Here is a 26970-nt window from a genome sequence, read left to right as displayed (position 1 = left end):
CCAAAATGGCATCTCTTCAGTGAGCCACCTGGAGTCTGTGGCCACGCTCTGATCCTACTTCATAAAATAATCCATGGCCATGAGGCCATAGAGATTATCAACATCTGTGGTTGGAGCAACACCCAGGCAGCCCCTTTCTATGGATTTCCCCTACTGCAATTGAAGAGTTAGGAACAAATTACTGCAAGAGCATCTACTAACAGAAGCTAATGCACTAGAGATCATACCTTTTATTACACTATAATTTACTTTAAATACAACAATCAGCATCACATTCCAAACATAATTTAATATACGGTACTGGAAAAACTGAGTTGCATTTCTCATATACTGTATTTGTTTACCTTTGGATTTTATCCTCCATGTTCCCACTGTACTAGAACCTGCCAAGAAAAAGTTTAAAGCACTAAAGCAGCACTGCAGCACAGGATCAATGCTTTTTGAAATAGTGAATTTTGCTACTTGCTTTTCTTGTGTAGTGCCTAATCAAGTGTTGGCAACTCCTAAGCCTTTACATTACACACCAGTTTTCCCGTGGTTCCTTAGAATGGCCAAATGGAGCCTGAACAATGATTCAAGCCCAGGTCCCCCTAGTCCGTTCATGGCCACCATCATCGTTAGTAGAAAGGGAATGAAACCTGAAAAGAGCGCCTGTTCTCGCTTGGCGCTGTTACATAAACAACTTCACACATTTACACTGCGCCAATTCAAAGTTAAAAATCTTAGGGATATGGGAGGGAAGCTAGATCGGGGGCCACTAAACCGACTTAACACGGATTCAATGAATTCGCACTAACCACTACACCACCGTGCCGCCCTTAATGGAAAGATAATTTTGGTAAAATGACGTGCGCAGATATTCAAAATTAGGGCATTGGAAAGCGACACTTGCCGATTACAATATGGTTAACAATTAAGCCTAAACTTTGCACTTTACAATACTTGTTTATTATAATGTACAGGCTACTCTCGTCATTCTCAAATAACATTCTGATGTGTACTGTGAAATCTTTCAAAAACATTAACATTCAAATTAAAAATATGTATGCTTACAATGATTCTGCAAAAGTAAATCTTAATATAACACCAGAGAACACAAAAACCTCTTCGCTCCAGCTGGAGTAAACTTCTGACACCTGCGCTCCCAAGTCACAGCCATGCGTACAGGAGTAGGAATACGACAGCCAGCGCGCCGTTTAACCGCAGTGCATGCTGGGTTATCCCCTGGCTGCCCTCGGCTGCAGAGGGAATGGTACTTGAGCGGCGGTAGGAAAGACGACTTTTCATTTCACTCTCACTTTTTGCAAGCAGCATCAGCGCTTTACTTCTCCGTTGCTTAAGACTAGGCTGTGCTTTACATTTTTATTGTTTGGTTTCGTTTTTTTTTCAGTTTATTTATCCTCAAGAAAGGCGATGATAACATTTCCTAAAGAGAGGCTTAGCGAGATTTACAGCATATCAAATTATCGCAAGTGCGGTGACAGCCAAACACCTGAGAAGGTAAGAAAGATTTTCTTAATACTTTGGCGCGAATTCTTCACTGTGTGCATGTGACAATCAGTTTAGTAAAATGTGCCAGAAATAAAATTGCGTATATATATAAAATTCGTCGTTGAGTTTTGGAAAAGTAGAATTCTGCAAGGCTAAGCTATATCTTTATATATATATATATATATATATATATATATATATATATATATATATATATATATATATATATATATATATATATATATATATATATATATATATATATATATCTATATATATATATATATATATATATATATATATATATATATATATATATATATATATATATATCTATATATATGTATATATATATATATGTATATATACTGTGTATATATGTGTATATATATATATATATATATATGTATGTGTGTATATATATGTATATATATATATATATAATATATGTGTGTGTCTATATTAAATAATGCATTATTTAGTTTGAGTTGTACCATTATTTTAATCTAATTTGTTAACTAGCATACCTTTATATTTCCTGTAGACAGGAAGAAACTGAAATTATAGTGTGCTGAATGAATAGATTTCTACATGTATTACTTCCACATGATCATATCTGCAACACAATATACCAGGATCAAACCGTTTAAGTGTTGTTACTTTTATTAATATGCCCATTTCGATTATTTTTTTCAGATTTATCACTTTACAGAGAATCAGAAAGAAAGCTGCAGTCGGGATCAGTGCCCTGATTGTTCACAACCTGCAACGTTTCAACCTTCCCCATGCAGGATTCGTCTTTGCTGGAGAGGGTGTGTTCTTCTGAGATCTGCAAAAATCAAGGCTTACAAAATATGGCTTCTCGGACCAGTACCAGCAGCCCTGTTGATTGCTGCAGCAATAACAATTATCCTTTGCTACTGTTTGAGTAAGTGAAGCTTTTGTTTGCATATGCCACTGAATTTCAGGTGCTGGATCCTTAAGACAGTGACATCTGCACTAAAGTACAACATTCTACCTCATCTGATACATTTGAGTGAATCAGTTATTAACATCTATAATATACAACTTTCTACAGCACCTGCCATTTCCACATTCTACCTTGGTGGAAGTGTTGAAATCACCAATGTACCTTTCACAACCGAGCTGGCAGATCCTCAGTCCCAGCAGTTTCTTTTACAAGCTGAAGCCATTCGAAATTACGTAAGTAGCTTGTATGTTTTCTTATATGACATCCTTCAAACTATTTTTTGACAAATTGTGTTTTGTGTAAAAGCCTTTTTATTTTCCATTTAAATGTAAAAACTTTGCCGTAATCTGATCTTAGTAGCTCTGGTATTTGCCCCCTTTTCTTTGAGGAAACACAACTAGAACAGCCCTCAGGGAGTTCAAATTTCAAGGTAGAGTACAAGAAAAATGTCCTTGTCAAAACAGAACTGATTATTGAAAACTTAAAACATTTTAAAGTCATGCTAAAAATCAATGTAATTAATTCTTCCCAGGAGGTGTTTTTTAAGCTGTAGTAATATTGATTTCCTATAAATAAAGTTAATCTGTTTATTCACCTGAATCATTAAGCATGATATGGTTTCCCAAATACAACTCTATCTATCATCTATCTATCATCTATCTGTCTATTAAATGTTTGTTATGTAATAGTTTAACACCATAAAACAATTTAGCGAAACAGTTTAATAAATTTAATAAAGTCCATGAGATACTTGGATCAAAGCATAGTTAAATGGCTTGTATCAAAAGTACATTTTTTACAGTAGTTTAACTATAAATGATACATTACTTTAAACAATGTAATTTTACTCTAACACAAAAAATCCTAACATTTTTTCCTCCATTCATTTCTAGTACCTCTTTGTAATGATAAACTTGTATTTATCATTCAGGATTGTTAAGAAGAATAATGTCCATATTTTATTGGTTATCGTAGTGTTTTATTAAAAACATAACCCTTTATAAATACCCAAATATTTCTTTGTCTTAAACATACATACCTGTAGTGAACCATTGTGTTGATAGTTCAAAGAGTTCTGTTTGTTAAATGCTTAATAAACAATTTATGACAAGAAATATGTACATTTGTAATTTTTTTTTTAGTATAAATCCGTGAAACCAAAAATAATACACATTTATTCACCATTGAAAGCATACTGTTATTTGAGTTTGTTCTGTATTTATTTTACATTTTTATTTAAAAGTGATTTTTTGGTTTGTTCTTCATAAGGTAAAAGAGGATGTGACAATACCCCTTTGTTAGTAAAAAAAAGAAAAAAAATCACAAAAGATTTGATCTCTTGAGCAAAAAAGCTTTTTGTCTTTTTAATGCAAGCTGTTATTAACCTCTGTGCAGACTTCAAAATGTCATGTCAGAGCACTGTAAGATTTTAATTCCTGTGGAGCAAAATCCAAGGGAATATATTTGATTTGACATTGACAAGTGTATGTGTTTGAGTTCCCATTGATAAATAATTTTTGTTTATTAATATATATATATTTTTTACTTTACACTTTTTGACAGTTTGGTACAGTATATTCATCATCAATTTGGGGAAAATATTACTTAAAGTCCGTCATTACTGCTTTTAGGTAAGTTTGCATTAAGTAAATATAATTGTCAGAACAGTATCAAACAGTCCTGTTTAATTTATTCTCAATTAACTTACCATAGATTTTATTATTCTTGTTTTGCATAAGGCTCTCTAGCTGTCCTTTAATTTTCTTTACTATTTTTATGCATTATTTCACAGTATAATGTGTATCTTGCTAGATAGTTTGAGTGAGAAAGGGGCTAAAGAGACAACAGAAATGTTGGTTATTTTAATGCAGAAAAGTAATAATGGAAAATGTTGCATGTATATTGCAGTTATGAATTTGCTATTTGTTAATCATCCATGATTTCTATTTGTACTTCAATTTTCAAATTAATTTGTATAGACCATTATAATGGTCTTGTTTCATGATTTTCTGTAGTGGTAAATGTGTACTAATTAGGTTTCGCAGCAGCTTTAGTCTGTAAATTCAACCATTGTTAATGCTTCTTCATTGGTCCCTGGAGACTGTCCCAAAGACAGATGACACAAGAGCTTTCTGTTCTCTTGAAATTGCTGATGTACTGTGTACATACCCCTTATTGGTTAAGGCAAGAATGGCTCATCTGATATTAATTGAGCCTTTGTTAGTGTCTGCAAGACTGTCTGAGGACATAGTGATCAGTTTCACTGTAAACTAAAGGCAAAGCATGGCATCACTTTTTTTAATCCTTTTCATATTCAAATAATGAAATGTAGCAAAAGGAACAATTGATCTTGACTTGTAGAAATATTTTGTCATTTAAGCAATTTTAATGCCTATTAAAGGAGAAGAGCACATGAATTCTATCATTTATGTGCTCATTGTTACAGTGGGGTTAAAACATACTACAATACTTACTAAATAATAAAGCATATATGTGTGTATATATAAAAACATATAATTTTTTGATGCAATTGTTTTTTATATTTTGAGACTGTATTTAATACCATGATTCAATTTTAGAGTGCTATGAAACTCTTACTATTCAGCACTTTTTGAATATTATAGAGGATGTTTGTAAAAACAAAAATTATAAGACATTCACAAGAGGGCTTGTTCTTTTTTAAGAAAATGTATTTGGCAAGAGGGAGGCATGGTGCCGCAGTGGTAGCACTGCTGCCTCGCAGTAAGGAGACCTGGGTTCGCTTCCCTGCGGGGAGTTTGCATGTTCTCCCCATGTCTGTGTGGGTTTCCTCCCACAGTCCAAAGGTGCATTGGCGATCCTAAATTGTCCCTAGTGTGCGGGTTGGTGTGTGCCCTGAGGTGGGCTGGCACACTGTCTGGGTTTGTTTCCTGCCTTGTGCCCTGTGCTGGCTGGAATTGGCTCCAGCAGACCCCCGTGACCCTGTTTTAGGATATAGCAGGTTGGACAATGACTGACTGACTGACATTTGGCAAGCTTTGTAGATAAAACTACAATATGATATTGGCAAAGCATTATTGTAGAAGGAATTAAGGAACTGTAATTGATCTGTTTTATCGATTATTTGGAAGAATGGTTGATTTAAATATGAAGTGCAATTTTATTATCTAAGATTATGATTCAGTTGAAATGTAACTAGTGTTTTGGTGCATTTGCTCCTGCATGTTTTCATCTTTGCTTTTGTTTTATGTGTCACTGCTAATTACTGTATTTTGGTAGCCTATTTCAATTTTCACATTTAAACACACCACACCACAACTATGATTCTGTTCACTGCTCCTTCCAGATGCTATGAAACACCTATCCTGCCTTAGAAGCTCAAATAGCGATAGGATGCCCATTGTGTCACTTATATCAGAGCAGCTGAGTAACCGGACATACAAGCTGCAGGCTGACTGATTGGATCCTCCAGTTTGATACAAGGTCTGTTCAATTAATATTTGCACTCAGTCAGAGTAGGTCTCTGTTTTCACGATTTATAGGTAGCTGTTACTAATGTATTTCTTGATCTATGATCATTGATTACTTAAAACATATTTAATCTGTTTTAAAACATATGTGTGGTGTGTTTAAATTTAAGAGAATTGAACAGGTTAACAATTTCAAATAATGTTATTTAAGAAAACAGCTAGACAGACAATCCTGAGTTTATGGCAGTCTACACTATATGACAATTTGTAGCTTTGTTGAAAAAGAAAAATATTGACTTTTTAAAATATTATCTCATAAACTTAAAATATGTTAGAATTTTAATGTGACTGACCTAGGCATTATTCATTCCAGTTCACAAGATTCTTCAGCTCCAGCATAAGCTTTGAAATTGGGTTACCTGTTTTGCTGTTTACACACCACCCACTCAGATAAATCATTGTACCACTGACTCTGCAAATTCAGGAAGTTACATATTATTCAGGAAATTGCCAAGACGATTAAGCAGTTTTCATTGCAGTTTCACTTTGTTAATGAATCTTGCATAAGTGAAACATCATAGTAAAATATCAGCATTTGTCAGTAAGAGATTGGTCTGTGGCTATAACAAATGGTGAAGAGGATGAGAAATGCAAAGGGATCAAATGGTGTCATAATCAGTATTGATGCTGCCTCAATGATCTCTTCCAAGGATTGAATTACATACCCAGATACTGACTGTGTGCAGTCTTTATGTTGGTCCCTTGTCTGCATGGGTTTTTCTTTACATTTGCTCCCACATGCCCGAAAATGTATAGATCAGGTTAATTGTCATTTAAGAGTTCTTGTGGGTCTTACAGTGGACTGGTTTCCAGTCAAGGGCTGTTTCTTGCCTTGTGCTGCCAGTATGGACTCCGACGAATAAATCTAACTTCATCCTTTTTTTTCTTTTTTTTTAAATTTCAAATGTAAACATGTCCGTGGTATTTTAGCAGCTATAGTGAACATTGAGAATATATTTAATGATTTGGAGATTGCAACAAGTGAAGTTTCTCTAGGATTAAAAAGATAAAAAAATTAAAAAAAACTATAGCCATAATAGCCTTTTATTGAAGTGCACTCAGAGGAGTTAATAATTCTATATACATTTCCTTTAAGTTGTGTTTTTTCAGAAATATATAGAAAAAAATGCCTGATTATGTAAATTAGGCCTAATTATATAAAACTGTAGCTATATGTGATGCTGGTAACTAGAGTTTAGTTAGCCTAACGTGTTCAACAAATATAAGGCAAGGTAATGAAACAAATATCCTCCTCTTCAATTTATCTGCTACTCAGAACAACTGTTTTGCATCTTCACCCATGGAATAATTACTTCTAAGGTACTCTCCATATAAATGAAAAATATTGCCTCTGATCAAGTGCAGCCTTTTATATTAGCAGGACAATCTTGCCTCCTTCTCATAGGGCTTCGGGTTTTGGTGGGTTTTTTCATGTCTAGAGACAGACTTTTCAATCTAACAGCCCCGATGCCCTCAAGGAATCCCGTCACATTTGGTAGGCTAGAACTAGAAGTGAATATAGGTCTCATAGATTGTAGGCAGATTTTGACACTTGAATCTTAAATTTTATGTAACCAATGTCAATATAGTCTTGGTGTAATAAAAAGATTTTTCACTTTTTTTTTTTTTTTTTTTTTTAGAACTTATCTAATGTTGGTATTTCCTATTTTCTTAAGTGTTGAATTTTTACACAACAGATGCATTGCTGTCACAAGCAGTCTCCAACATTTTTATTCCTTTTTGCATTACTCTTGAGACAGACATTTAAATTGAGGTCTTTTTTGTGTGTGAAAGATAATAATCAGTTATTACTTTGATTACTGTAGTTAATATTTCCATTTTAATATAGTAATGTATACAGTTTCAAGATGTTAACTTGTAAAAATAAGCAACTGAACATTTTTTTGTCTTTTTGGGGTAATAGTTGTTGTGTAATATGCTTACATAAAGGTGGTAGAAAAGTGTGATGGTTAGCACTAGGTGTGAACCCCTCGCTCTGTCTGTGTGGAGGTTGTATGTTCTTCTTGTGTGTTTTTGGGATGTAGGCAGAAATGACACAAGTTATGTTAAATGGCAACTGATGTTTACTGCAGTCATTCAGGAACATTAGTTTCCACAAACATTAGAATTTTTTAGAACAAGATAGCCTGTTGATTCCTAAGCTAGAATTGAAATTTTATACTATATGTCAAATCATTTCCTAAACTAAATTGGCCTTGTAACTGGAGTACGATTGAGCTTTACTTCATATCAGGCATTTGTAGAATAATATGATCATATGGATCAGAATAAATGATTACTCAAGGCCTGTGTGAGGCACTTGAAAATGCTTGGAATCAAGAGAACAACAGTTAGTGAATATAGTGACTGACAGATATAGTTTAATAAGATGTTTGTATTTATAGACCTAAATTCAAATGAAACCATTGTATACATTTTTCGCCATACTACCCAGTTCTACAAGTTGTATACTGCTACATTGATATATATTCGTTTTTCCTCTATTGTCTGTAAAGTTTTCGTTTACAAGTAAAGTATCTCTCTGTCTATCTAATACTTCTATAGCTAAAATGAAATAGCGATTTAAAGAAAAAATATATCACCTGCATAATATGTAAATATTATATATATTGTGATAAAAGACACTATATTGGCACCTGACACGGCACAGACAGACTCTGGAGACACAAGTAAAATAAATACATTTTTATTTTCTTCACCTGTGGTCCATGTCTTTCCTGTGTCCTTCAGGCACAATATAGTCCCAGAAGCACAAAACCAAAAGCACACAAACACAAATCCTTCCTTTGAACAATCCTCCACTCCTCCCAGGCAGCTTTGTCTCCCTCCTCCTGACTCTGGCACCCGGAGTGGTGGCTGCTGGCTCCTCTTATAACCCACCCGGAAGTGGTTCAGGTGTTTTCTGACCTAATTCCAGCTGCACTTCTGGGTGTGGTGGAATTACTGCCCAAATGGGCTCATAAAGCCGTGCAGTTCCCCCTGGTGGTGTCCATGGAGCCGAACAGGGCTGAGCTCCAAAGTCCTATGCCTGTGGCCCCGATGCAACCCAGGGGGCTGTCACCAAGCGTTTTTTATATATACAGTATATATATATAATGCAAGACATACAAATAATCATATAAGAATATGTGCTAAATGGGGAGACAAATTATTCTTCCTTTTCCTTTCATTTCTGTCACATGATTGTGCCATTACACCTGGACCTTGAGAGAACATTGGCTTTAAGATTTGTTTTCCACCAAATTTCTTAATTAGATTCCGGTTCTTTTGGATTATTGAAAATGTCGTTTAATTAAATATTCTGGTCCTTATACCTATAATTCTGTAGTTTTATAACACTTTTTAAACTGTTTTTTTCTAAATTTTTTCCCTAAGTGGGTTATTGTATTCCTCTGCTTAAAGAAAGTGAAAATTTACACAGTATAAGTTGTCTCCTTTGTCATTTGTTACTGTTATTTGTGTACCGGTTAATAAAAGGGAACAGTAAAGAACTTAAAATTCTTAACGAGTTATGAAAAGATTTTTGTAAAATAAAATGCATAATATTGTGTGTCCTTTTTCAAACTGAAAAAGTAGAAGTAAAAGTGAAATTAAATTCTGAGGTGGCAGATAGAAAGTTCTAGACATTAAGCTGAAAACAGCTAGTGCCAAACATCTGAACCAGTGCAGCACTCCAGGATCGGGATTGTGCAACTTCTATTAGAGTGACACATGTAACCACCCCAGGTTAGGCAACATACACTTGGGCATGAAGGCATGTCAAATGACATACTGCTTTGCAGATGTTTCCAAGTAACATATTATAAGAGCTCACATATGTAAAACAGTAGTTCTATCTGAATACATGTCCTTCAATATTATTTACAGATGATAAAGAGAAAAACTGAATAGGTTACACAATTAAAATGTGAATTGCTGAAACACAGACAAGTGTGTGTATACAATTGGACAGTGACACACTTCTTGTATCTTGCATAGAATACAGTCAGTCATTAGTCATTTTCTAACCCACTTAGCTTTGAACAGTGTCACGGGGGATGCCTATCCAGGAACAAACCCTGGACAGGGTGCCAGTCCATCATAGGGCACACACACAAACACACACCAGAGCCAATTTAACATCGCCAATCTACCTAACTTGCATGTCTTTGGACTGTAGGAGGAAACCAGAGCACCTGAAGGAAACCCATGCAGATAGAGGGAGAACATGTAAACTCCTTACAGGGAGGACTGGGGACGTGAAGCGTGGCCTTCTTACTGTGAGGCAGCAGTGCTGCCTCTGTGCCACTTGCATAGAATATACATAGCAAATACCATAGCAGCATATTATGGATTGCTTCATTCTATTCATACCATTTACATCGCCACTGTGGAAAAATATTGTTCATTTATTGTTATATTAGTGGAACTTGCAAAGTGCAAAATAGAAAGTGTTATGTGTGTGGATCGCTTTTAGAATTTTTTTAACTGTCTGGGTCAATTGTATTTTTTGGAAAACAAAAATTTTTGACATTAGTTTAATGAAATTACCAAACTAAAACCCATTTATGAGTTCTGTCTTTAAAATGAGTAAAACCATTTTTTTCTTGATGGAGAGGTATGGCAGTCAGAAGTAGGAAACAGAAAAAAATCATTTGTTTAGGATGAGAAAGAGACATTTTAGCATGTTGGGCCTTTAGTCATATGGATGAGCCATTTCATTCAGTTGATGTAGGCAATAAAATATACGGTAAATGTCTCCATTGGGGCAGATAAACTGAATGACTAATTTGTGTGTGAGTGTGTTCTTTTATTACTTCCTTCTCTGCCCCTTTTGGGTATGTGGTAGGTTACATCTTAAAAGCATACAATTATTGAATTAGTAAACACTAGATAGAATAGTGTGCACTAATGACTTCAGTTTTCTAACTTTTTATTACAGTGAAGGAGAACGAGGAGCTAAAGCATTCTACTGGTGTAAATTTTCTGCACCAGCTAATATTGCACACCAAATGAAAAACACCAGATCCTTCAATCTACAAAGAGTTATTGGAATTAAATCGAAAATTAACTTTACTCGTGCTCGCGAGGAGGTATACTCGTTTGATGAAGATTTAGACCCAATTGAGTTATTTGGTAAATCTTATTTGATTATTTTTTAACTTTTTTAGTGGATGTGGTTTCATTTGTATTGTATTTTAAAACCAATTAAACTTTTTGTTTTATTACAGATTCCAATTCTGGAGAGTATGATCTAGGAGTGAAATCGGGTAAAATTCTTTTTTTCTTTATTAGGTAAATTGAGCCTTGGATTTTTCAGTTACTTAATAGCTTTTGAGCAGAAATTATATTCTAAAGGTTATAGATACATCATAATTAATACAAATTGTTGCTTGAGATATTTCTTTGGTTTTAAAGTCATATTTGTGTAAATTTCCTTTAAACATATTTGTTATTCAAGAGGTAATTAGGAAGATGAAATGTGCAACGAAATATATAATTATCTACTAATTGTATGTAACAACTTCAAAGTTGCAATTTTTCTGTTTTCCATTATGTTTGTTTTACAGCAATATCATTTGACCTTTATGCGAAATATGGCAACAACAGAACATTGACCTTGACGAGTCCCAAGAAACCATATTATCAATGGAGACTAAGAGTTCCTTCTGGTCATGTGGTTCGATTAGTTATTGTTACATTACATGGAGCATCGCCAGGAAACTGTGCAGCTCATAAGCTCTCTGCATATGATTTTTTATTGCCTCTTCAAAATAAGATAATTGCAAGGTAAGTCAAAACTTTGAATCCATGTTTGTTTTATTTATTTGTAAGGCAATTAGTGGGATCTCAAATGAAAAGTAAAACCTACAAAGTCACAAGACACTGTCCTATGCATCTATTGTAAAAATCATCTGGAACTTTGCTGATATCGATAATGATAAGAAATTTAATTTATATATACCTTACAAATGCCAAACTTTAATTTCACTTCATGCCTCTTCTGCACATAGAAATGGATTAAAACCTATATGTAAAGAAAATAAATACAAATATGCACATATACGAGTCTGAAGTAAACTCTGGCTGGGAAGCCAGTCGTTAGGATGGCACACTCCTGCACAAACGTCATCCAATTAGAGAGTGACTAATCAACCTAATATAAACATATTTGAAAGTTTGGATATAACTGGAGTATCATTAAATTTTTGTAGTTCTTAAAAATAACTGATTGTCACTAGTATATCAGTAACATATGTTAAAAATGAGTGTAACCAATATCATAACACTTCTGTTTTGTTCACAGTTGTTTTGAATACTTCTCTGCTTCCAGTCAGATTCTGTTTCATAATGTAATTGGACAAATCTGGTTAAATTTATTTTTTAAATTTTTCAAACTGTTGGCATGACTTTTAGGATGTACTGTATTGTGAACCATTTTGCACATTCAAATTTAATCTGTATGTTTAGATAACATGCAGTTTTGTAAAGACACGTGTAAGGTTATTAAATAAGTTAATATATTTGTTCATTAAAAATATGTGTGAAGTGGTAACTGATGTGCGCCTTTCTTACAGTGCCCGAATTTAAACAGCAGCAGTTCTGTATGATGATATGATTTATTTCCAACTATTTATTTAAACTCCTCACTCTACAGCTACAACATATAATGGCTTTTGGCATTAGATATCAATTTGTTGGAATCCATCATCCAAACCCTGGCAACTGATTTTTACAGAAGTCATTTGGGATCATTAATTTCCACAAACATTAGAATGTATTTATAAAAATATATCCTGTTGATTCCTAAGATAGAATTGGAAATTTTATTCTATACGTCAAATAATTTCCTAAACTGCACTTTATTATACGTAGGTAACAGTATTGTACTTCAGTTACTGTCATTTTTCTCTAAAGAAGTCAAACATATCTGTACATGCATTGGGAAAAGGGAAATTTATCATCTCCAAATTACTTTTACAGAAAAAAGTAAAAGAAAAAAAAAAAGATTAATTTCAACTTTTCTTATAGTACAGCAGACATTATCAGTTAGTCCTACAGAAACAGGAAAACATAACATATTAATCAAGGCATAAATATACCACATACTTAAAACAGGTGTTAAAATAGAGATACCAAAGTAGCAGGGTAACCCAGGATGAAGGCAAGTAATATTAGCAATGTAATCAGAGGTACCAGGCAATATAACAAAGTAACCTTCACTTTAGAAATCAGTCATGCCACTTTTATAAACAGATAGGTTGGACACCATTTGTCTTCCTTTGCAGGCTTCTGATGAGTCTGAAAGTGTCCTGGAAGCATTATACATGAAACTGGAACAAGTCGTAGATGGTACACTAATCAATTACAGGGCACACTCACTCTCACAAAGCCACATCCACTGTTAGAGGTAAGGTAATATTGCATGAGAGTGGTTAATGGAGGACCCAGAGAAAGCTCTGTTGGACACACAAGATTTGAGAGCTCCATACAATTAATAACTGAGCCGTGATCTCTGGATATATGAGGCACCTCACTTACAGTTATACCAAAATACTAAGTGACTCTAAGAGTTAAAAAAATTCATTCAGATAGTTGAGTAAAATCATATATTAAATAGCCTTTTAAAGTTGAAAAAGACATGAATTATCCATCATAAGCAAGGAAACGTACTTGTACAAATAGTTAAATACATTTATAAGGTGTTTACTGTACTCTTATTCACAAGATTACAAATGTTTTAATGATACTGCTTAATTTCTAAGTATTGTTTATTTAACACAAATTAAAGTACACTATGTGTTGGAGGCGGGGCGGCACGGTGGCACAGGGGTAGTGATGTTGCCTCGCAGTTAGGAGACCCAGGTTCGCTTCCTGGGTCCTCCCTGCGTGGAGTTTGCATGTTCTCCCCATGTCTGCGTGGGTTTCCTCCGGGTGCTCTGGTTTCCTCCCACTGTCCAAAGACATGGGTGTTAGGTGCATTGGTGATTCTAAATTGTCCTTAGTGTGTGCTGTGTGTGTGTGTGTGTGTGTGCCCTGCCCGGGGTTTGTTTCCTGCCTTGCGCCCTGTGTTGCCTGAGATTGGCTCCAGCAGACCCCTGTGACCCTGTAGTTAGGATATAGTGGGATGGATGGATGTATTGGAGGCCTAACTTGGAAGATCATGATTACAAGTATGAAATATTTGGTCAAGGGAACAAATATTTCATCTCTGTTTTATTATTACAGATCTGGAGGCAGCAAATGCATTACAATTAACATCTGGGGCCATTCATCAAAATGTATTCATGTTTCAGATAACTATAGTTGCCTTTAAAAGAATGCAAAGTTAATTTACCTGTAAACTGGTAAATATATTGCAGTGAAGATATTTTCTCTCCAGTATGAACTGGCAAACATTACGTTATGTCCTGGTAGGTTTGAATAAATATGATGATAAAGTACTGAAACTAAAACTGAGCAAATCGTTTAAAAAAAAAAAATAAAATAAAAAATAACGGAAACCATAGTAATTAAAATTGTCAGTATATGTAACTATTTAACTATTACAACAAATAATTAAAATGTATTAAGAAGGGTATGCAGCACCTCAAAATTCAGCTACTCCCCTATGAAAACTTGCCAGGCTGAAAATAAAAGCTCATTCATATAGTAATAAACAAGGTATTTTATAATATCACATCACATAATGATGATTTACAGTTGTCTCAAACTGCAGAACTAAAAAAATCCTCAGACAAAAGTAAAATTGGGCACAGTTTGCATGTGACACCATGTTTGGCCCCATCCTGCATTCTGATGCTTGTTTTCTTGGCTGCATGGGCATGCTTAGATAAACACTGTTTCTATGTTCTGTGTAATTTCAACATTTTGATTATAGTAAATAAGGAGTATTTCCTCCTAAAAACTAATAAAGAAACAAAACATTCAGTGGTACTTGAACATGTAGTAAAGTACCAGTAATAGTGTGAATTTATTATCATGCATACATGGTGCAATGATATTCTTACTTCTACATCCCTTACAGACTAGTGCCAGTCTTTTAATACAGATGTATTGTGTTGTATTCATTATACAGTATATACATATATATATTATTCAATACTATCTATACTGTATATACAGTATTTTCCCCAGAATTTTTTTCCAGCCGGGTAGCAACAAGAAGTAGCCGAGTGGGTGGGACGGGGAAATTTGATGGTGGGGAAAATTAAATGTGCACTATTTTTATTAGTTAATTATTATTTATTATTTTCCAAAGCTCAATATGACTTCCTTTTTTAAGGTTTGACACTTGTGCCAGAATATTTTTATTAAATTTAAGAAGTATCCAATTCAGGATCCTGCAACCCTAACAAAAGTTTTAAATAACAATTGTTATGACATAAACCAAGAGGCACAAGTATTGTCGCTGTTGGGAAGAAAAGTGAAAACAATGAAAAAAAGTCTAGGAAACCTAATGGAAAAAATATTCTTCAAAGCCAACTTGCATATGCAGAAGGTGACTTTAGTTAAATATTTATTCTTCTTTTCTTCCTAGAGGCCCAGTTGTCTGCAGCTTTCCCATAATCAAAATCCCCAGGATCTGGGCCCTCCAAGGAGATCACTCATCATACACTGTCGTAGTGACTGTACTGCAAAGTCATGAGACAGCCATCTAGTGTCACTGGCCATTTTCAGCTTAATCTGGGGAATGTTCAGAATATTTTGAATTTCTGTTAAACCAGCCATCCTAACTGAAGAATTTTGGAAGAAATAGAATAGCTGCCTTAAGATGTTCAGTTTTGTTAAATAAGGTACAGCAGCTGCTGCTTGGGCACTTGCAAGGGCCAATCAGCGGTTTACACAGTGGCAGTTGACCAAGAGTCCAGATGTTTTATCTCTAAGCAGTTTTGCCACACCTTTCTGTTTCCCAATCATAACAGCCATTCCATCTAACCCTAGTCTATCCAGATTAGCAGTTTTCAAGCCTAGAGTGTCCATGGTCTCACTCAGTGTGTAGGTTATAGTCTCCGCTTTGCCGTCAATCATATTGCGGGTTGATACAAAACTAACTCTGACCTCTTTAGTGACCTGGCAAACATATTTAATGTAAATAATTAATTGTTTTACATCTGAGATATCTGTGGTTTCATCACACAGAACACTGAAAAACTTTTCTGTGTGTATATTTTTCAGTCTGTTAGATTTTATTTCTGATGCTAAGACATCCAGCAGCTCTTGAATTATTTTTTCAGATGTGTAATGTACATTTTTACCAATATTAAGATGTTGTAAAAAGGAACAACCTATTTCTTTACAGTGTTCCAACAGCTTTTCAAACAGCGTTGTATATGGCAACTCATTTTTTGCCAAACAATGCATGGATCTTAAAGCTCCCACAAATGCATCTCTCTGTAAGTTATTTAACACAGATACTGATCTTTCAATCTGACCGATTACAATTTGCTCTAGTACACGCTTTCCTAAAAGGTCAGCAGAAGACTCCATTTTACTTTTTTCATGGTCCAGCATGCTTTTTTTTCAAATTCTTGTGTATGGCACATTTACCCAAAGTAATCCCTCTTTGGGGGGGGTTTTGTTTGAGTATTTTATGCACAATGAGCACCACATAACATTTTCTTTGACCATTAGTCAATCAAAATCTTTAAACCATTGTTTGTTTATGCCGGATAAGTGGCGCTTAGATTTATCAATTAGCAGAATTTGTGCTGAAGAGACTTCCCCTGATGGACCAGCCTCTGCAATGTCTTTGTCTGAAGTTGCCACATGAGGAGTTGACACCGCACCTTCATTAGTTTGTGACGTCTCTTTTCTGAAATAATTGAGCAGTGTTTTTTTCTGAACACTTCTTTTGCTCATGTTGGTAAAACATTTGAAAAAAATTTAAAGTACCTATGAATAAGACTTTTGAGTGGGAAAGGGAGAGCCTGTTGGATATTCAACTCACACTTGCACTACGGCAGGTACGCGTTATCGACATTTCCACTTTATTCTCGACATTGATACTTTATTCTCGCTGTTTATCTTGAGATTAAATTCGACATGTTGTCTTTATTCTCGCAGTTTGTCATTAAAGTAGAACATCGTAAACTAAACTTCATCTTAAAATGAATTGTTTAATTTACTAGATTTTCTCAAACCCCATCATAAGTTATGTAGCAACATGTCGACTTTATTCTCTACATAAGCGTCAAGATTAAAGTGGAAATGTCGAGATTAAAGTCAACATCTCGACTTTATTCTCGACATATAGTTTTTTTCTTCACTTTGTTCGTATTTTTTTTCCTTCACCATGGCCCTAATACGCTTCTGTACAAAACCCTCAGCAATTCAGTGACAAAACTTTTGCTCAGGACACAGTGTGTGCTGCAAGGGTTTCTGCACACTTTCTGCAATATGGCTGTAGGTCCAAATATGAGCAAATATAAGAACGGCAGATGGGGTCACTTTAAACAGGAACCACAGTGAATGCTACAAGGATTTTTGCACACAGAACACACCTAATGCGTAAACAACTGTGTGTATAAATATAAATATGTGTATATATATATACATATATATTATTTATATTTATATTGTGACAGAGAAGGGGCTCTTGACCCCTTGAACCTTTAGACCACTTGTCAGACACCAGGTAAAAGTCCAGAATTATTATTTATTATAATAATAATGTGCACAAAGCACGCTTCTCTCCACAATTCTCAATAAATCAATACTCCAATCACTAAACAATAATCAAATCACAATCCTCCACTCCCAGACGCTTAGCCACCCTGCCTCCCAACTCAGCTCGCTGTCTGGGAGCTCCATAAACCTTTTATATTCCCTGACCTGGAAGTGTTCCAATCCCCAGTTCATGTGATCTCCTATCACTTCCGGGTCAGATAAAAGTCCTTTTCTTCACCCCGGAAGCATGTCATTCCCCTTGTCCATGTGACTCGGATATACTTCCGGGGCGTGGCAAAATAAACACTGTTTCTCCCTGCAGCATCTCCTAGCGGCCCCCAAGGTATCCAGCAGGGCTGTGAATAAAGACTCCAATGTCCATGATGCCCTGTTGGTCTTCGGGGCACCTCCATACTGCAGGGTGGGCTCCACCTGGCAGCGTTGGGATATTGGCCGGGATGAACAGCCAGCCATACATCACAATATATAAATATATTGTGATATACTGTTTGTATATGTATATGTATGTGTATTTATATATATATACTGTGTATATATATATATATATATATATATATATATATATATATATATATATATATATATACACACACACACACACAGTGGCATCAATATCATCATTGATATCAATATCATCATATTCAAGTCTTTTTGAATATGATGCCACAAGCTTGGCACACCTATCCTTGGCCAGTTTCACCCATTCCTCTTTGCAGCACCTCTCAAGCTCCATCAGGTTGGATGGGAAGCGTCGGTGCACAGCCATTTTAAGATCTCTCCAGTGATGTTCAATCGGATTCAGGTCTGGGCTCTGGCTGGGCCACTCAAAGACATTCACAGAGTTGTCCTGAAGCCACTCCTTTGATATCTTGGTTGTGTGCTTAGGGTCGTTGTCCTGCTGAAAGATGAACCGTCGCCCCAGTCTGAGGTCAAGTGCGCTCTGGAGCAGGTTTTCATCCAGGATGTCTCTGTACATTGCTGCAGTCATCTTTCCCTTTATCCTGACTAGTCTCCCAGTTCCTGCCGCTGAAAAACATCCCCACAGCATGATGCTTCCACCACCATGCTTCACTGTAGGGATGGTATTGGCCTGGTGATGAGCATTGCCTGGTTTCCTCCAAACATGACGCCTGGCATTCACACCAAAGAGTTCAATCTTTGTCTCATCAGACCAGAGAATTTTGTTTCTCATGGTCTGAGAGTCCTTCAGGTGCCTTTTGGCAAACTCCAGGCGGGCTGCCATGTGCCTTTTACTAAGGAGTGGCTTCCATCTGGCCATTGTACTATACAGGCCTGATTGGTGGATTGCTGCAGAGATGGTTGTCCTTCTGGAAGGTTCTCCTCTCTCCACAGAGGACCTCTGGAGCTCTGACAGAGTGACCATCGGGTTCTTGGTCACCTCCCTGACTAAGGCCCTTCTCCCCCGATTGCTCAGTTTAGAAGGGAGCCCAGCTCTAGGAAGACTCCTGGTGGTTTTGAACTTCTTCCACTTACGGATGATGGAGGCCCCTGTGCTCATTGGGACCTTCAAAGCAGCAGAAATTTTTCTGTAATCTTTCCCAGATTTGTGCCTCGAGACAATCCTGTCTCGAAGGTCTACAGACAATTCCTTTGACTTCAAGCTTGGTTTGTGCTCTGACATGAACTGTCAACTGTGGGACCTTATATAGACAGGTATGTGCCTTTCCAAATCATGTCCAATCAACTGAATTCACCACATTTGGACTCCAGTTAAGCTGCAGAAACATCTCAAGGATGATGTGCTTTCTCAATTTTTTATTTTTAATAAATTTGCAAAAATCTCAAGTAAACTTTTTTCACGTTGTCATTATGGGGTGTTGTGTGTAGAATTCTGAGGAAAAAAATGAATTTAATCCACTCTGGAATAAGGCTGTAACATAACAAAATGTGGAAAAAGTGATGCGCTGTGAATACTTTCCGGAAGCACTATATATATATATATACAGTATATCACAATATATTTATATATTTATTTATAGTGTGTGTGTGTTTGCTATGTACTGTACAAGAAGAGAGCTACTGTACGCTCAGTCGCACTATACAGACTGCGCTGACGCTGAGAACAGAGATATCACTTCCTGACGCCTTTTTTCTGATATCTGACAGGCTGGTTCAACTAGACTTTTTTTTATTTTATCAGACCTCCTCTTGCCCGCCCACCTCCACATCCTCTTTGCTTGTGAACTGCCACTCCGCTCCCGCTAATAGCATGTACAGCCCCCTCTTGACTGACCACCTCCCCATACTCCTTGCAACTGTATTAAGCTGCTACACCCCCGCTATTACCATGTGCAGCCCACTCTCGAAACCCCACCTCCCCATACTCATTGCTTGTGAGCACTGCTCTGCCTCGTTCACTCTATTAGCTTTAGCAATATTTGCCCACTCGTCCTTTGCCATCTCTGTAGATCATTAGATCTGCCTGAGCCTGCATCTCACAATGTCATGCGAAATGACAGCCGGGCGCTCAACTAAATTAGCCGGACGGAGCGACCGGCTAAAAGACGCTAGGGAGAACACTGGTATATAGTAAAAATACACAGCAGGGTTATTTTATGCAGTTGACAATACAAGCAACTATTGGGTAACCTTATGACCTGCAGATAAAACTGGCCCTGAATCTAGTGGTTTGAGTGTTAATGATCCAGAACTATTCAGCAGAAAGGACAGCAAAGTAGCTATACATGATGGCTGAGGGATGTGTAGGGATTTTCAAGAAATAGTAGCAAAAAAAAAATGACACGTTCAATATTCAGATGAGTGAATACAAAGATAGATTTTTAGCTGTATGTGAACACCTGTGTCTGTTGCCTTCCTGCTCTTGTTATAAATGATGATTTCAAACAGTGCTTCCAGTTTTATAGGGAAAGAGTTATACATAACATTGCATTACATTGTGATAAATGGATGGCATCTACTGATAATTGTATTGGTTTGTTTACAATGGAGAACACCAGTAGTAGAGACATAGTGGGAAATTACAATGTAATAAATGGACAAAAGAAGGGTTAAGGAGTAGGGATCATACTGGAAAAAATTAAATCAAGACACAAAGGAACACTATTTAAATACACTGACCTTAATAAACAAAGTGTGTTTGCCACACTTAGTATATACATTATATGCAAGTTTAAAATCATTGGATGCACACAAACAATTTATTAATGTTTGGATGCAAGATCTTCAAATTTGCAAGATAGAGAACTGTTAGAGCACAATCATTCTAGTCAAGGTAAGTTGATGAAGCTGCTGGCATTTCTTCTTCTACCCTCTTGTGCTAGTCTGAGTTGCTTTTTTTCTGTTTGTCAGCATGATGGGAATGTATACATTTTTTAATAAACTTACATGCTGCAAGTCATGATTTATTATTTGCAACACTATATTTTGTTTATGCTTTTATCTATCATTACATTTTTATTAATGTCCTATTTGAAAAGACTGACTTCTATAATAAAAAGATTTTTCATTAACTTGGAGTTTTATAATTTAACTAGAAGGCAACTCAGTGTTGCACCAGTGTCACTTGGTAAGTTATTCTCTTTGTTGTTGTTGAAATGCTCCATTTTAACTCATTGTTTTTTTTTTGTTTTTATGAAGAAAATTGTCACAGTCAGGAATTGAACCTCATATACCTAACACACCCCTAACATATTCTGTCATCATCCATATTACTGAGCCACCAAAGCCAACTTGATCAACCAGATTGCTCTGAAGGGACTGGGCACACACAGACTTACACACATACGGTAGAATTTTGTATATAGCAGATTTAATTAATAAACATTTTAAGTCAGAAGTGAAATGTATTTAATTCAGTTCTCACGCAATGGTACAAAACAAATGGACAAAAATGAATAAAAAAATGTAATCAGTATTTGGCCTAGTATTTTTTGGAATTCATCTTTGGAGAATAATTTTTATTTCAGTGCATAACTAGTCACAACATCATTAACAATTATCTAGTCATCGAAAGGTTCTAAAATGAGCTTATCTCATTTTTAGGTCACAAAAAGACTTATTTTTCTTTCTACAAAAAATTTGTACTTCTCATGTACATGACATTGCCGCAGACCCTGTCCATCACAGAATCTATATGTCTTCCCTGACAAGAAGAATGTAATTGCTAAATAGGTTAAAAAGATACTGGTAGATGGCACTCTGATGCCCTCTTCCTCAGCTATGGCATCTCCATTGGTGGTAACCCCAAATTCTGATTTTGTGTTGACAATTAGAGTTATTAGTATTAACATAATAAATCTATATCCTATGTCTCTGTTATATTAGATTATGGAATTAATACAGGGATGTGTGGTATTCAGATTTACATTTTTTGGATTTAGGCAGGTGGGTGTGGTAGAGGACAGTGTGACAAGGTTGTCTGTTTTAACCACCAAGGGCTTGCCTTAGTTCCGGATAATGCTGTTTGGATTCATTCTGAACCCAGCCAACATTGTTGCCCCATCACATCAACCCAGCATGAGGGAGACAGCCTAAATTTCATCACTAGCTTGTCAAGACATATTCAAGAAATTGAAGACTCTTCAAGATTAGCTCATCTTGGCTTAGCATGACACCAATGGCCATGGACTTGGATCAGTATTAACCTGGTAGAATGACGAAGTCATAGTGTATCAAGAGCTCAGCTGTTGTGTGTCAGCTGCCTTAATTCAGTAGCCTCGATAGCCTCTGATTCTGCAGGATATTACTTGAGCCCAAGTCCACTGGTCTTGTATGTCAGGAGGTTAAGAGGGGATATGGCTAGGGAAAAGGGCACATTTACTTTCAGGAAATTAAGTGATTATTATATTATTTTTTTTATCAAATTAATAACTGCTGGTTGTTCCTGCAGTATTACTGCGACAGCCCTTTTGGTGGGCACAATGAAGGAATGAAGACTTTAATCAAGATCTTTTAGGCAGCTTGGTGGCCTATAGTTCATCATGATGTTTAGAGTCATGTGAAAAAAATGCCTTGTATTTCAACAATATAAAAATCCACCTGGTTTACTTGTGACACTTCAAATGTAAATAAATATCAATGAATAAATAGGGAGAGATTTTGGTAGTTGATCATATAGGACCACTGCCAAAGAGCAAGAAGTCGTCTTCTTTCTGGATGAGCAGTGTGGATTACTTCATCAAATGGGTGGAGCTGTTTGCATTGTCCACTTTCAAGGCAGAATGGCTTTGCTCCATCCTGATGGACGAGATCACCTTAGTAAATGACAAAATATATTACTGTATTTCTGATCAGGTTCCATAATTTACAAATTCAGTCATTGAAGATTCCATCAAGAATCTGGGGAGAAACCCAAGACGACCAGCACATTCACCCCTAAACCAACTTGACTTAGCAAATGAGTTGGGTCATAAAGACCTTATTGGCATCTTTTGTCATTTGAGCACCATCAGGAGAAGTTAGTGTTCTGCCTTATCCTTAACTTTACAGTGCATGATGTGGCATTTAGAATTCTGTGGTGTTACCTCTGGGTCAACAAATTCTAGGTCCTCTTGAAAGAGTAATATCAGTCTCTCTATGCAACAATTCATACGTGTCTGAATTACTTAAAAAACAGGTTGGGAAGAGATTGATGAGATGTCAAGGCAGGCAGTCCAGGTCTTATAACAATCATAGGCAACAATCAGTTCTGTTCTGGCTGCACTAGTGTCCTTTCTTAAAAGCAACATAGTGTTTTTTCAAAGAAGCCGACGCAAAATGGCTTCATCCAGCTAGAATATTAGATTTTTTTTGGTCCTGTAAACTACTTCGTACAAATCCATATTGAAACTGGAGATAGAATTTTTTTTTTTGCGAATGTACCCAATATTAACAACAACAACATTTATTTATATAGCACATTTTCATACAAACAGTAGCTCAAAGTGCTTTACATATTAAAGAATAGATAAATGAAAGACATAATTATAAAAAATAAATCAACATTAACATCGAATAAGAGTAAGGTTCAATGGCCAGGGGACAGAAAAACAAAAACTCCAGACGGCTGGAGAAAAAATAAAATCTGTAGGGATTCCAGACCATGATACCGCCCAGTCCCCTCTGGGCATTCTACCTAACATAAATGAAACAGTCCTCTTTGGATTTAGGATTCTCACGGAAAGGCTTGATGATGATGATGGTCACGTAGACTTCTTCCTTTTAATCCGTCCATCATTGTTGGAGCATCATGAAGCTTTGAGTAGGTGGAGGTGGCGCAGGCCACCACCACAAAGAAACCGGAAAAAGAAACAGAAAAGAGAGTAGGGGTCAGTACCGATTTTAGAGCCACCATGAATAGTTGTTATGATGAATTGAACATACAGAGTATCAGGATTAAGTTAAATTACGATTAAAATGAAGTTATAAAAAGGCCATGTTAAAGTAATGTGTTTTCAGCAGTGTTTTAAAGTGCTCTACTGTATCAGCCTGGCGAATTCCTATTGGCAGGCTATTCCAGATTTTAGGTGCATAACAGCAGAAGGCCGCCTCACCACTTCTTTTAAGTTTTGTTCTTGGAATTCTAAGGAGACACTCATTTGAGGATCTGAGGTTACGATTTGGAATATAAGGTGTCAGACATTCCGATATATAAGATGGGGCGAGATTATTTAAGGCTTTATAAACCATAAGCAGAATTTTAAAGTCAATTCTGAATGACACAGGTAACCAGTGTAGTGACGCTAAGACTGGTGTGATGTGTTCTGATTTTCTTTTCCTAGTTAGGATTCTAGCAGCTGCATTCTGCACTAGTTGCAAACGATTTATATCTTTTTTGGGTAGTCCAGAGAGGAGTGCATTACAGTAATCTAGTCGACTGAAAACAAACGCGTGAACTAATTTCTCAGCATCTTTCAGTGATATAAGAGGTCTAACTTTACTTATGTTTCTTAAGTGAAAAAATGCTGTCCTAATGATCTGATTAATATGTGATTTAAAATTCAGATTACAGTCAACAATCACCCCTAAGCTTTTTACCTCCGTCTTGACTTTTAATCCTAATGTATCCAGTTTATTTCTAATAGCCTCATTGTATCCATTATTGCTGATCACTAAAATTTCAGTTTTCTCTTTATTTAACTTGAGAAAATTACTATTCATCCATTCTGAGATACTAGTCAGACATTGTGTTAGTGAATCAATAGAATCGGGGTCATCAGGTGCTATTGATAAGTAGTATTAGTAATATTAACCCCCACTTTTGAGAAAAGAATGGTCTGGGGTGAGGATTTTTAGCGATGCAATAAATAAGGAAGGTTTTTAATGTTTAATGTGTCCTGTTCAATGTACCATCTACATTGAAAATATTGACTCTGCAGATGTCTGTCAATCCAGTAGGAATGTATTAATAATCTTTACAACAAATGGAATTTCAAATCATATTTCACTTTGAGTAGCTCCTATCTGTTATATTCTGGACTTCTATTACATTCACACCTGCTTCAGTAGTTTTTAGGACTGTACAGTATATGCAGTATTAGTGTTGGATTGTTACTAAAATTTTTATGAATATCGATACCAGTGTTCATATCTCAAAATGGGCACCAAAAAGGTACAAAAGCAAGTAACAGATACCAACCCATCCCTATCTCCCACCTTGAAGCATTCTGCAAATCAATACATGGAGCAGGAGAAGAGTGTCCTGCTTGTGGGCATGTTGAATCAACCTAGATGAGATTGCACTAATAAACAGTTGAGTGCAAGGTTCATGGAAATTACCATTTACAGTGGTGTGAAAAACTATTTGCCCCCTTCCTGATTTCTTATTCTTTTGCATGTTTGTCACACAAAATGTTTCTGATCATCAAACACATTTAACCATTAGTCAAATATAACACAAGTAAACACAAAATGCAGTTTTTAAATGATGGTTTTTATTATTTAGGGAGAAAAAATCCAAACCTACATGGCCCTGTGTGAAAAGTAATTGCCCCTTGTTAAAAATAACCTAACTGTGGTGTATCACACCTGAGTTCAATTTCTGTAGCCACCCCCAGGCCTGATTACTGCCACACCTGTTTCAATCAAGAAATCACTTAAATAGGAGCTGCCTGACACAGAGAAGTAGACCAAAAGCACCTCAAAAGCTAGACATCATGCCAAGATCCAAAGAAATTCAGGAACAAATGAGAACAGAAGTAATTGAGATCTATCAGTCTGGTAAAGGTTATAAAGCCATTTCTAAAGCTTTGGGACTCCAGCGAACCAGAGTGAGAGCCATTATCCACAAATGGCAAAACATGGAACAGTGGTGAACCTTCCCAGGAGTGGCCGGCCAACCAAAATTACCCCAAGAGCGCAGAGATGACTCATCCGAGAGGGTACAAAAGACCCCAGGACAACGTCTAAAGAACTGCAGGCCTCACTTGCCTTAATTAAGGTCAGTGTTCACGACTCCACCATAAGAAAGAGACTGGGCAAAAACAGCCTGCATGGCAGATTTCCAAGACGCAAACCACTGTTAAGCAAAAAAAACATTAGGACTCGTCTCAATTTTGCTAAGAAACATTTCAATGATTGCCAAGACTTTTGGGAAAATACCTTGTGGACTGATGAGACAAAAGTTGAACTTTTTGGAAGGCAAATGTCCCGTTACATCTGGCGTAAAAGGAACACAGCATTTCAGAAAAAGAACATCATACCAACAGTAAAATATGGTGGTGGTAGTGTGATGGTCTGGGGTTGTTTTGCTGCTTCAGGACCTGGAAGGCTTGCTGTGATAGATGGAACCATGAATTCTACTGTCTACCAAAAAATCCTGAAGGAGAATGTCCGGCCATCTGTTCATCAACTCAAGCTGAAGCGATCTTGGGTGCTGCAACAGGACAATGACCCAAAACACACCAGCAAGTTCACCTCTGAATGGCTGAAGAAAAACAAAATGAAGACTTTGGAGTGGCCTAGTCAAAGTCCTGACCTGAATCCAATTGAGATGCTATCGCATGATCTTAAAAAAGCGGTTCATGCTAGAAAACCCTCAAATAAAGCTGAATTACAACAATTCTGCAAAGATGAGTGGGCCAAAATTCCTCCAGAGCGCTGTAAAAGACTCATTGCAAGTTATTGCAAACGCTTGATTGCAGTTATTGCTGCTAAGGGTGGCCCAACCAGTTATTAGGTTCAGGGGGCAATTACTTTTTCACACAGGGCCATGTAGGTTTGGATTTTTTCTCCCTAAATAATAAAAACCATCATTTATAAACTGCATTTTGTGTTTACTTGTGTTATATTTGACTAATGGTTAAATGTGTTTGATGATCAGAAACATTTTGTGTGACAAAATGTCTTTCA

General features: G+C 36.2%; 1 protein-coding gene across 3 annotated transcripts in view; it reads left to right on the top strand.

Annotated features, from left to right (window-relative positions):
- Positions 1-1245: 1245 nt before the first annotated feature.
- LOC120523849 (suppressor of tumorigenicity 14 protein homolog) overlaps positions 1246-26970 on the top strand; it is a 68537-nt gene continuing 42812 nt past the window's right edge. For 2 of the 3 annotated variants that reach the window (XM_039745510.1, XM_039745511.1), the window contains exons 1-7: positions 1283-1500; positions 2188-2419; positions 2570-2694; positions 4025-4092; positions 10913-11106; positions 11202-11240; positions 11541-11760. In XM_039745510.1, coding sequence (XP_039601444.1) covers positions 1414-1500; positions 2188-2419; positions 2570-2694; positions 4025-4092; positions 10913-11106; positions 11202-11240; positions 11541-11760 — 965 coding nt within the window. In that variant the 5' untranslated portion in view covers positions 1283-1413. The other variant, XM_039745509.1, reaches the window with a different exon arrangement.

This window comes from Polypterus senegalus, chromosome 2, assembly GCF_016835505.1.
Source record: "Polypterus senegalus isolate Bchr_013 chromosome 2, ASM1683550v1, whole genome shotgun sequence".
Lineage (NCBI taxonomy): Eukaryota > Metazoa > Chordata > Cladistia > Polypteriformes > Polypteridae > Polypterus > Polypterus senegalus.
The sequence above is the reverse complement of the archived record's forward strand: the minus strand, read 5'-3'. Positions and strand labels throughout refer to the sequence as shown.